Here is an 11,748-nt window from a genome sequence, read left to right as displayed (position 1 = left end):
GGGGGGGGGGGGGGGGGGGGGGGGGATGTAATTACAGGTCCTTGCGAGAGAAGAGTATGGGAAAAGCAGTTCCGAGTAGAGCTACAGCTGCAGCACCGGCAATTAGGTAAGTGGTGCCATCAGCTGATACATCTCCCACCGCTGCAACAACAGTCAATGACCTTTTATTCTTGTTCCTCTTCTGGCTGATATTCCATGACGGAAACTTGGAACCAGCAGGCATCGCAGCTGAAAAGCCTGGGCCTGAAACTGGCCATCTTTGTGGTGAAAATCTAGAAAGAGAAGTCTGAATAGGAGTTAAAGTTGCCATCGTTAAACTTGAGCAGTTAATTTTCCACCGGAGAAGGAAATATCGCTACCTTTCCTGGCTGGAGATATATGGAAAGTGACCAGGGTTTCTATCGTTGGATGTAAAAATTTGAACGGAAGTGGATTTTGTGTATGTTTATATCGGCCAGTTTGAATGGATTTGGTTATGACTACTTGGATAAGGCTACGTCGGACAGAAATCTAGATTCTGGAGGTTAAATGGATAAGGTTGGCCCAACGACTTAACTTGAGAGGCTACTTGTGTAAGCCAAGTTTATGCAGTCTGATTTTGGAATTTTATTTTATTTTTAAATAGCATGGTTAAATATAAATTTCGGCGGAATAATATAGTTTATAAAAGTGTATGTGAAAAAGTATAGTTTGAGCTTGTTATGTTTTAAAATAGTGATATTTAGTGAATGTTTTTATTTCTAAATGCAATAACTAAATGCGATAACTAATGTGTTGTATTTAAAAAAAAAAAAAAACAATTTAACATGCCCTGCTTATAAAACATAATATTTTATAAAATTTAAATCCATGTTCAGATTAAAGAACACAAATACACAACAACCACCTCTCTTTAAAAACAATGCCAATAACCTCTCTCTTTCCCCAAAACAAACCCATACATCACTTGTTTTCTCTCTCTTAAAAATATCCATAACTCAAACCCACCGTAGTCTTAAACCTTTTTTGTGATGTTTTTCTCTTTAAAATCTATCAAAAACCATCATTATTGCCACAACTCTAGCACTTTCTAGTTCTATAAGCAATGTAAAAATACTATATTACTATTAATTATATGAGTTTCATATTTAATTTGTGTTTGGTTTAGTTGAACTGAAATTATTATTTAGACTTAAGATTGAATTTAGAATATTTTTAAAATTAATAATAAATTAGTTATAGATGCCATTAATTAGGATTGATTTGATGTAGTTAAATATGAAAATAACATCAATTAAAAATTATATATTTCAATGAATTATATATTACGATGAATTTTTGTATAAGCTGCTAAATAAGGAATTTTATATAACTTGGTTGGAATCAGCTACAAATGCTATCAATTATGCTTGAGGATTCCATGCAACAGAGCATGATGAGGTAGAATTTTAATGAATTACATGTTCTGTTTAACTATAGATAATTTGTTGAATTTGATATATTTTTTAAATTTTTTAAAATTGCTAGGAGTTTGGGTTTGATTTCATGCAATTAAGCATGAAAATATCAATTAGATTTGATATCATGAATTATGTTGAATTCTGATAAAATATGTGTGGCATTAAATTTTGAAAATTTGTTTTGATTTGCTATGAATTTTGATAATTGGGGTTAATTTAATTCAATTTAGTTAAAATTATATCCAATTAACTGAAATTATATATATATATATATAATTTCAGTTAATTGGATATAATTTTTATTTATATGTTTTTCTTTATATATATATATATATATATATATATAGAATTTCTTATAATATCTTTATGTTATGTTAACATTGTGATGCTATTGTTTCTAATATGAGCAGTAGCATTAACTACAATGACAAGAACAATATGTTGTTAAATGATAATTTAGGCATGTTATATACAAAAAAAAAAAAAATGAAATGTCATGGATATAGGTAAAATTATAATGATATTAAAATTTATATAACTTAAAGGTATCATGTGAAGAACACTAGTATTATCTTGTGTCGATTATATATAATGAAAATTTTAAGACTGATGAATTTTTTATTCAAAATGAATTATACATGATGTTGGTGCATATGAGTAGTCGATCAAATTCTTTATGTGTTTTAAGTTTTAAAATTATAATGATATTAACATTTATACAACTTAGAGGTATCATGTAAAGAATAATAGTATTATATTGTATCGATTATATATGATGAAAATTTTAAGACTGATAGATTTTTTATTCAATGTGGATTAAACATGATGGTGGTGTGTATGAGTAGTTAACCAAATCCTTTGTGTGTTTTAAGTTTTTGGTCAAATAGGTATAAATGCATCATAATTTATCTATCTTTCAAGGTTAGTTAGTAAGAGAAAAGGAGTTTATTATCAAATGATTTGCTATAAAAGAGCAATGATACTATATTTAATAATTCATTCGCTAATTTATTTGAGCTAGTGATAATAAAGATGATGAGATACTAAACCCAAATGTGATAGTAGATGTTGATGATAGTATTGATAATAAAATAATACTTCTTGTTTTTAAGTTTGGATATGCTTTTGGCTCTACAATTATTGTTTTTCATGATAGGCATTTAGTTTCTGTTTGTTTGCTGGAAAGTAGTTTTTTTTGGAAAGTGAATTCCGAGAAAATGAATTTCAGGAAAGTAAATTATTTTCTGATGTTCGGTAGTGTAATAAAAAATAAGTTGGAAAGTACTTTCCAGTATTTGGTTATGTCATGGAAAATGAGTTGAAAAATAACTTATTAATGTCTTATTTTTCTTAAGTTTATTAAAATAATGAGGAACAAATCTTACAAATTAAAAAGTTGAATGAGAATGAAATTGAAAAAAAAATATAATTTCATAAATTATCTCATATAAAAAAAAATAAAAAAAATAATACAGATCAAATCTAAAAAATAAAAAATAGAAGATGAAGAAATTAAAATAATAATATAATATTAACATTTCATAAATTATTTCAAATAAAGTAAGCAACAATCAAAAGAATAAGGATCAAATTTGATAGATAAAAAATTTCAATAAAAAATAATAAGGAAAAACCAAATAACAATTATAAAGATTAGAACCAAAGTTAATATAAAAATTAAATTTTAAAAGATGAAATTGAATAATAAATATTTAAAATAAAATATATATAACAATCAAAAGTTTGAAGATCAAATTTGATATAACCAGCAAATAATATGATATTTCTAATTTTTTCACAACTTCCAAAAAATGTTTTTCACCCAAATTTTTCAGGAAAATACTTTCCTGAAAATCAAGCCAAAATTTCCTTTAAGTAGAAAGTGTTTTTCGTTGACTAACTTTTTTAATGGCAAACAAATATAGAAAAGTTTGAATAATGATTTCTTCAAAATCGCTTTCTAGAAAACAAACATAGCTTTAATCATAGGTATTTTCCAGGTGATTCTAATTTGGAGATTGGATAAATATCTAACAATAAAAATAATTTAGTTATATAACGACATGTATAAATCATCTAATGATTTTATTTTATATGATAAATAATGGCTTTATATTATAAACATGGTAAAGATAAGATGATAATCATAATCTATTTTTCACTCCTGATTTTTATGTGTTTTCAAAAATTGTATCTTTGGTTTAATTTAGTTTTTGATATTTAATTTAATTTTTATCATGATTAGGGACTAAAAAATAATAATGGAAGATTATGCAAAAGAGAGGAATAAATGGGAGTATTTAACAAAATTAAAAAAATTAATAAAGAAAAGATCATACACATTAAAAATAAAAAATTAATTAATTGAGAATACACGGTCGGGAAAAAAACAATATAATTAATTAATATTACTTTTCGAGTTTTTTTTTTCAAGGATCTGGGATAAAAAGAGGGGGGATACACATCAAGACCGAGGAGAAGATATTTTTGCAAAGAAAATCCTAATCAAATAACAAAAAGAGACAAGAAAACTCAAAAGAAAATCCAAAATTTGCAAGCTGCCTCAAAATTCCAGGCGTCGTATCTCTCAGCTCTGTGAAGGTGACATACACCTCCGGCAGAAACAGGAAGAAGAAGTCAGAAAAGGCCTAGAAAGACAACCTGTCGCTGGGCGTGCGAAAGTAGGCGCTGATTCTGCCATTTTTCCAACACCGTTCCTTCGCTAAAGTTTGCGAAAGGATAGCAAAAGGTGCTCCTAGTTTGTCTCGGAGTAAAGGTTCTCCAACATAACATTCATGACTAGCTTCTCAGCAAAGTGCTATGCGAAGCTCGACTCCCAAACATTTGAACCCCTCAAAGGAATTAAACATTTAATGCAGAGTAGAAAAGAAATAAGCTTAGCCAAATCAGGTCCCGAATTAGCTGCAATTCTCTAGGTCATTTTCGTCCAAAGTCCTGTTTAAAATTGCATTTCCCACTTATGTATTCGAACCAAATTTTTTTTATCATGATTGTATATGAACCAAATTCTCGAGAAATAGGACACCATAAAAGAATAGAGAAATTATGAAAACAGCAGTTGACATAACTGATATGCAAAACAAATACAAACAATAATGACAAGTAAGAAGATCATGACAGCTCCAACAGCAGTAATCCAAATTCAAAGGCATAAATATCATGGAAGTACTCACTAAGATATATACCTTAATTCATCATCCTAGCAATAAACTTCTAGACACGAGATGGTTAGTGTAAGAAGATCATAATTCTCCTTCCTTTGCCAAAATGAGCTTCTAGGGAACATATTAGAATCTGTCAACTTCTTTTCACTGTATACGATATACCTAACATGTGTAAATCAGTGCTAACCACTGACAATAAACTACAAGGTTTTTTATTTGATGTGATGTCGTAACAAGAATCAGTAAAGAAGACAACCACCTCAATATGAACATGATATAGAGGATGGAACATACAAGAAATAAACTATTTGCTGAACGACAATTTTAACCCGGTGTTTTTCTTGAGATCTTCAAGCACAAGACAGCACCAATTGTTTTCTTCCTTCGGTTCTTTTCAAGCCGACCTCTTGCCATGAACTATCAAGAGCAAATTGAGTTCTGCATATCATATGCGGTTTTGAAGGGGGGAAAAATCACCAACATAATTCTTTTTGTGACAATAGAGAATTATTCATGCCAAACAATAAAAGATAAAAACAAATAAATTACTAATGAGCTTGCAGCTTAGTGGTAGTCTTGCAAATACAAGAGAGGGTTCAAGTCCTACCATCGTCAATCTATCACTAATATCATAAACAAAAATAATGATTAATGAAAACTCGTTCTAAAAGAGGTATATGATTTATGTGGCCAACTAGTTCCACTACGTAGTAATCAGTAATGGACAACCAGGTGACCATGAACAAGATACAAGCACTGTGCACAAGTAAGCAGGCTATTTTCCTTACATAGCTTGTGTTATTATGATGCAGACCACGATGTTAAATTGATGCCACGACCCCATACCAACTTAAAGTTTCTGTTGAAGAATGAATCACTGGAAAGAGATTAAAATTCACACAGCCAACCACATGGTCCAAGACACTCGGAAGAGACATAACCAAGCAAAGTAAACCCACTTCTATTGACAGTTTGGCATAAGCAACTGGAACAACATACTGCAACGACAGTGAGACAGGTACCATGTTATGCACAAAGGAAGAAAAAGAACTCCAAAAATCTTCCATAAGAAGAGGCTTAACATAGCAAAACTACAATCAATAAATAACATTACCGGAAAAAAACGTCATGCATTAAACTATGTAAGAGGATCATTAGTCAAACACTTCTTAAGGCCTAAAATTGACAGAGGAACAGTTGTACACAAGGATTTGTACCTCAGTAACTTCTACAAAGACCCACTCCAAATGCACAACTCCAAATGCACAACTTTCTTCCTCGTCTTCTTATTCTCCCTCTCCCTTGTGAATGAAAACTGATCTCCATCTCAAAATTCTTATCTTCAACATAATTTAAACCAACCTCAAGCTTTGTTATTTACAGTAATCTGAATCATCATACAATATATAGATGTTTTCCCTTTCTTAAGAGGAAGGAGGACAGCAACAAACAATTAATGGTTTTGGTAATAAGATAAGTAACCCAAAGACTCCCAAGACACAACATAACAATTCAGTGACTCATTCTACAGCATCTCACCACGCCTCATGGAGAACCTATCCAACACCATACCAGACCTACTTCATGCTCTTTGACCAGAATGGTTATTTGAACGCCTTCCAATCCTCCTGAAAAACGAGAAGAAATTCCGAAAAGCACGCCCCACTCCTCCACTCTCTCTTGATCTCCTCCCAGCAGGAGCCCATGAAATAATCCTTGGCAAACCCGCATTATTAAATCCACCATCCATCTCCGTAAACACAAGCGGGAGCTCCCTCTCTGCTGCTCTCCTTCCTCCAGAAAACCTCCCAACTGCAAAACTACCTCCGGGCAATCTCCATATCGTTAAACCAACGGTATCCTCATCTGATTCCGGCGAATTTCTCCCACTCCCACTTCCAGTTTCGGTGGGTAACTCATGACGACAAACTGGACACGAATTACGGATTGATAACCAGGGTAAAATGCAATCAGAATGATAAATGTGATTACAAGGCATTTCGCGAGCCTCGGTGTTAATTTCAAAAGCTTCTTTGCAAACAGCGCATTGGGATTCCATAGAAACGTGAGAATTCAGTATTTTTATTACTGGCATCGATTCGATGGCTGCTTTAGAGGCTTGTGGATGATCGAATCGACTTACGCCGTTGATTTCCATTTGAGTCAACTGATCAAGGAGGCGTTCAAACCCAGAATCCATCAAGAGCTCCGATATGCTAGTGGGCAAAGGCCTGAGACCCGACGCTGCACCGTCGTCGTAGTAAAGCTCGAAGTTCCCGGATGCTATGTCGGTAGTGGCACCGCGGAGGATGATGACTGGATTGAAGGGAGAGCGGTCTCCGCCGGTACGGCGACGGGTGCGATGGGCGGCGGTGAGTCGGTGGTGGGGACGGGTGGTGCCGATTTCTTCGATGAATCCGCCGCCGCAGTCGGGGCAGAGAATTGAATCTTGGGTGGGGAGCCGGATGGATAGGTTGCATCTGTAGCACCAGAATGAGGACTCGATTGATGAAGCCATTGTAAATGAATTTGATAGAAATGAAAGACTAAAATACAAGCGATAAGATAGGGTTTAAAGATGGAAGTCAGTCTGGTCAACGGTTTATGCCTGTTTATTTTTATATTTCAAAAATATTTTTTTCAAAATTAATTTTTTTTATTTTAAATTAATATTCTATTAGTATTTATATTAAAAATAGTTTTTAAATAACTTTTTTTTAATAAAAGAAATTATTTTAATTATTTCCTAATAAAATATATTTTAAAAAATAACTATAAACACCCTCCCAATAATACCAATAACCTTAAGCTTTTAACGGATGCAGAGGGAAGGTGCCTCATTCTTGCATATCCGCTTTCGGACATGCTAGCTAGGTCCCACCTCTGTGCTGCCAATGACATTCCAAGCTATTTTACATCGGAAAAAAAAAAAACCCGGCGTTATAGATATATTTTTCTTATGTTATAAAAGTTTTTAATTAAAAATATAATAATTGTTTTTACAAAACTAATTAAAAAATATATAAATTAATAAATCAGTTAATATAAATAATTTTTTTTTAAGAGAACAAGTTAATCTTCAACGTGGAAAACAAAAGGATAAATAAAAAAATAAATATTTAGTTGTGAATAATTTTTTAAGTTTTTTATTTAATTGTGTAATAAAAAAGGTATTAGTAAGACAGACAATAATTTGAATTATGAAAAAACTTTTTTTTAGTTAGATTTTCTTTTTCTATAATTTAAAAAACATATTTTTTTGAAAAATAAATCAATTAAAAGTAAAAAAAAGCCTATTGATTTGATATAAGGAGGGAAAAATGTCTCTCTAATCAAAACTCTATCTTTTTATTCATATGTTTTTTTAAAAACAATATATTTTTAAAAAAATTATTATCAAAATTTAAATTTATCAAATATCAAAAAATTAAATTAAATTTCTATGTAAAATATAGAATAATTTCTATGTAAAATATCAAAAAATATAAAATTAGGGAAAAATTCATATAAAGAATCTTTAACAAGAAATGATCATATAGATATTTTATTTACATTAATGTTAATAAGGAAAAGTTTTTTTAAAAATTAATCATTAGGTTCATATATAACTAGATTGCTTTTTTAAAAATTAAATTTAAGAAAATAAGTGAGCTTAATATCATGTTAATAAGTTGTGTGATCTGAAATAAGGGTTTAAAATGATTTAAGAAAGCTTATATCTTTAACTAAGTAGACATTTTATTTCATGTTGAAGGTAATCATCTCTTGATAAGATTATGCCATTTTATTTTATGTCAAAGGTGATTATCTTTTGATAAACCATTTTATTTTGATTTTAAAAGCAATCACCTTTTGATGGTATTGATATTTTTTTATAATATTGATAAATATTTTTTTATTAATTATTGTCATTTATTTTTTAGTTCTTTTTATTGTTGTTGACCTTCTGTAATAATTATATTATTAGATTAATTAAGTTTATTTAACCTATTCAAATTAATGATACTGGTGCTTAATTTTTCTCACTCCTTTAAAAAAACTCCATCATTATCTAAGTATTTTTTTTTTGTTATGAAAAATTTGATTTAGCTCATTACATAGTATAAACATTCATATAATTATAGATGATAATTTAATTTTAACTTGATCTAAATAAATAAATATTTTTTGAATAATTATTTTATTTAATGGATAATAAATATGATATAAATATTGTTGAACTTTCATGAAACCGTCGAAACCTCTCAAAATACTTGTCTGTATTACTTTCATGAAACCGAAACCTCTCAAAATACTTGTCTGTATTATATTGATAAATTTATAGAATATGTAGATTTTTTTTAACATAATACATACATACATACATATATATATATGTTGACATAAAACATATTTATATGTATAATATTTATAATTTTATAACTATTTATTTTTCTATTTAATAATATATAATCATGAGAAAATGAATATCCATACATACCTGATAACTGGTAAATAATTTATATATATCTAAACTTTTTACCCGAGTATGTTACCGATATAAAAAATTCGGTATTATGCATATATACAGTAGCTAGGGCACCTCTAACATTCTCCGTGAAATAATTGGAGGAAAAAGGAAAAATAGTGACAAAATAAAAAAAAGAGAAAAATAAAAGAAACCAATCAGTCCGTCAAATTCCCAAGACTAATCTTAACCGTCCAAAGTAGGGTGAGTTTATAACCCTAATTTGTCCCTACTATTAAACCTCAACTTCCGCAGTATCTTCGCCCTTCCCCTCAGTGCAGTAGTATCGACAGCAACCAGATCACTTCTTGCCTGCTGCCTGCTAGGTAAATACTGTTTCTTCAAATGCCAAGCTTTTAATGCTCAGATTGAACCTGCTCTATTTTGCTTGTAGCGTCTGTTTTGGCTTGTAAGATAGAATGGGCTGTTTAAATTTTTGGTGTTTGTGAACTGGGTTCTTGTAAAATATTGAATTTTGACATCTCTTTTCTTATATAGGTGCATTCCGTGTCCAAAGTACATGGGCTGTTTTTCTTATCTTTTGTTTTGTACCTCTTGAAAGTATCAAAACTGCTGTTTCGTGTGTTTTACAGTTCATTAACTGTAGATTAGAGTGATGGATTGATGTTTTGATGATGCAATGCAATTGGTTTGTTAGTAAATTGAACGAGGAAGATATAGCGGAGAATAAGATTATGAAAAAGCGAAGTTTTTTTGTGGCGAAAGACTTGTATGGATTAATATTAGGTGTTGGATTCTTGCACTAGGCATGATTATTTTCTAGGCTAGTTCGTTTCTGAACAAAAAAGAATCATACTTGCAGATATATGACTGGAAATTAATTGTTCATTAGGATGAAAGCTCATAATGAATGACCAGCAGGTTGTTCTGATAAATTTGGTTTTGATAATTTTAGTTCAGTTATTAAATCTAATCTCTTGTTGTGGCTAACCAGATCTGTGAAGATGTTCACGACTAGGAAGAAGATCCAAAAGGACAAGGATGCTGAACCCACTGAGTTTGAGGAGACAGTTGCCCAGGTTAGCTCTTTACTTTTATTATCTGTTTTTTTTGGATTCATGTTTTAAAGGAATTAAATATGTTGAAAACTAAAATGCTCTTCTCTGCAGGCATTATTTGATTTGGAAAATACCAACTCAGACCTGAAAAGTGATCTAAAAGATCTCTTTATAAATTCCGCAGTGTATGTTCATAATTGTATGCATGTTCTATGTGAAACTTTTCCATCCTATTCTTTCAATTTTCTGTCTTCCCAGTGGTGCCAGGTCTATTTGCTAAACTTGAACTTTGTAAATGTTGCAGTCAAATAGATGTTGCTGGAAATCGCAAAGCTATTGTTATCTATGTTCCCTATAGGCTGAGGAAAGCTTACCGCAAGGTTCATCTTCGCCTTGTTCGAGAGCTTGAGAAAAAGTTCAGTGGGAAGGTACTATTATCTCAGATTCTTAGTTTTCTACATGTGTAGTGGATGGGGAACAAGGGACCTGAGCTTGCAACCTGAAAGGCTGCAGGTTCAAGTCCTTAGAAGAAGAAACTCAGCATTTGAAGTTCCTATTCATGGTTAATGCTCAAAGTAAATCCCAGTTTCAGTCCATTACTTGTTTGAATCTTAATTATGAATTATGCATCAATTGTTCCTCTGATAATCTGGCAGGATGTTGTTCTGCTTGCTACCCGAAGGATTGTGCGGCCACCCAAAAAAGGGTCTGCTGTTCAGCGTCCCCGCTCCCGTACCCTAACTGCCGTGAGTGAAGCCATGCTTGAGGATTTAGTGTATCCTGCTGAGATTGTTGGAAAGCGCACCAGATACAGGATTGATGGATCCAAAATTAGCAAGGTAGCTTTGACACTTTTAAGTCAAAAGGAACTGAAAATTTGTAGTTAGAATTGTGTTCTTTATCACCATAATCTCTGCCCTTGCCATGAATTCTCCCTTTTTTTGGTTTGCCAGATCTTCTTGGATCCTAAGGAGCGCAACAACACTGAGTATAAGCTGGAGTCATATGCTGGAGTTTACAGGAAGCTTACAGGGAAAGATGTGGTTTTTGATTTCCCTGTAACAGAGGCCTGAAGAACCTGTTGATGAGTTTTTGTACCGTTATTTTATTCAGCAGTCTTATAATTGCAGCAGATAGGATGCTATTAAATTTTTTGACTCTTGAGTCTGCTTGAATGTCTTTTTGAATAGTATAAAACTTTCTTCAAGGTTTCTTTTACTGTGCACTTCGAAGTTCATGTGGTTTTTTCTTATTAAAACTTTTCTATTTGATGGCAAGGAGCCATTGAAACCAGAAATGCTGTAAATCAGGCATTATCTGGGGGAACTTGATGAAGATGTAAAACATTAGACAGGAAGCTCCACAGGGGCCTGGTGGATCCAAGACATTCAATGCTTTTGTAGCTTGTCCATGCCTTCGGACATTTATTTTTCTACAGTTTGAAATTTATTGGAGGGATTATGAATGATAAAGCTAAGCAAGGATGTACTAGATAATAGTTATTAAAGGTGATTGGAGCCAAAATGTTGATCTCTCGGCTTATTGATTTAGAAACACAAAAATAATTTAATTTAAAATAAAAATAAAAAAGAAAACTT

General features: G+C 31.4%; 3 protein-coding genes across 6 annotated transcripts in view; 1 reads left to right on the top strand and 2 right to left on the bottom strand.

Annotated features, from left to right (window-relative positions):
* LOC105122436 (uncharacterized) overlaps positions 1 to 430 on the bottom strand; it is a 1,034-nt gene extending 604 nt beyond the window's left edge. Inside the window, exon 1 of the mRNA XM_011021534.1 lies at positions 36 to 430. Within this exon, the coding sequence (XP_011019836.1) occupies positions 36 to 310 (275 nt within the window). The 5' untranslated portion in view covers positions 311 to 430. The remainder of the gene's footprint in view (positions 1 to 35) is intronic.
* A 3,385-nt stretch (positions 431 to 3,815) lies between these two features.
* On the bottom strand, positions 3,816 to 7,223 carry LOC105122435 (E3 ubiquitin-protein ligase RING1-like). 3 transcript variants are annotated; one of them, XM_011021532.1, is made up of 3 exons: positions 5,842 to 7,223; positions 5,566 to 5,622; positions 5,286 to 5,353 (listed from the first exon to the last, which is right to left on the bottom strand). In XM_011021532.1, the coding sequence occupies exon 1, from the start codon at positions 7,140 to 7,142 to the stop codon at positions 6,207 to 6,209; it is 936 nt and encodes a 311-aa protein (XP_011019834.1). In that variant the 5' UTR covers positions 7,143 to 7,223; the 3' UTR covers positions 5,286 to 5,353; positions 5,566 to 5,622; positions 5,842 to 6,206. The 3 variants fall into 3 exon arrangements, with proteins under 3 accessions (XP_011019833.1, XP_011019835.1, XP_011019834.1); XM_011021531.1 differs by lacking the exons at positions 5,286 to 5,353; positions 5,566 to 5,622 and adding an exon at positions 3,816 to 5,062; XM_011021533.1 differs by lacking the exons at positions 5,286 to 5,353; positions 5,566 to 5,622 and adding an exon at positions 3,816 to 4,394.
* Positions 7,224 to 9,346: 2,123 nt separating this feature from the next.
* LOC105122434 (40S ribosomal protein S7-like) lies at positions 9,347 to 11,375 on the top strand. Of its 2 annotated transcripts, XM_011021529.1 has the most exons (6): positions 9,347 to 9,457; positions 10,087 to 10,171; positions 10,262 to 10,335; positions 10,455 to 10,578; positions 10,807 to 10,989; positions 11,104 to 11,375. In XM_011021529.1, exons 2-6 carry the CDS (start codon positions 10,097 to 10,099, stop codon positions 11,221 to 11,223), a joined length of 576 nt encoding a protein of 191 aa, XP_011019831.1. In that variant the 5' UTR covers positions 9,347 to 9,457; positions 10,087 to 10,096; the 3' UTR covers positions 11,224 to 11,375. The 2 variants fall into 2 exon arrangements, with proteins under 2 accessions (XP_011019831.1, XP_011019832.1); XM_011021530.1 differs by lacking the exon at positions 10,262 to 10,335.
* The last annotated feature ends 373 nt before the right edge of the window (positions 11,376 to 11,748 follow it).

Source organism: Populus euphratica, unplaced genomic scaffold (genome assembly GCF_000495115.2).
Source record: "Populus euphratica unplaced genomic scaffold, PopEup_1.0 scaffold20.1, whole genome shotgun sequence".
Classification (NCBI taxonomy): Eukaryota; Viridiplantae; Streptophyta; class Magnoliopsida; order Malpighiales; family Salicaceae; genus Populus; species Populus euphratica.
The sequence above is the reverse complement of the archived record's forward strand: the minus strand, read 5'-3'. Positions and strand labels throughout refer to the sequence as shown.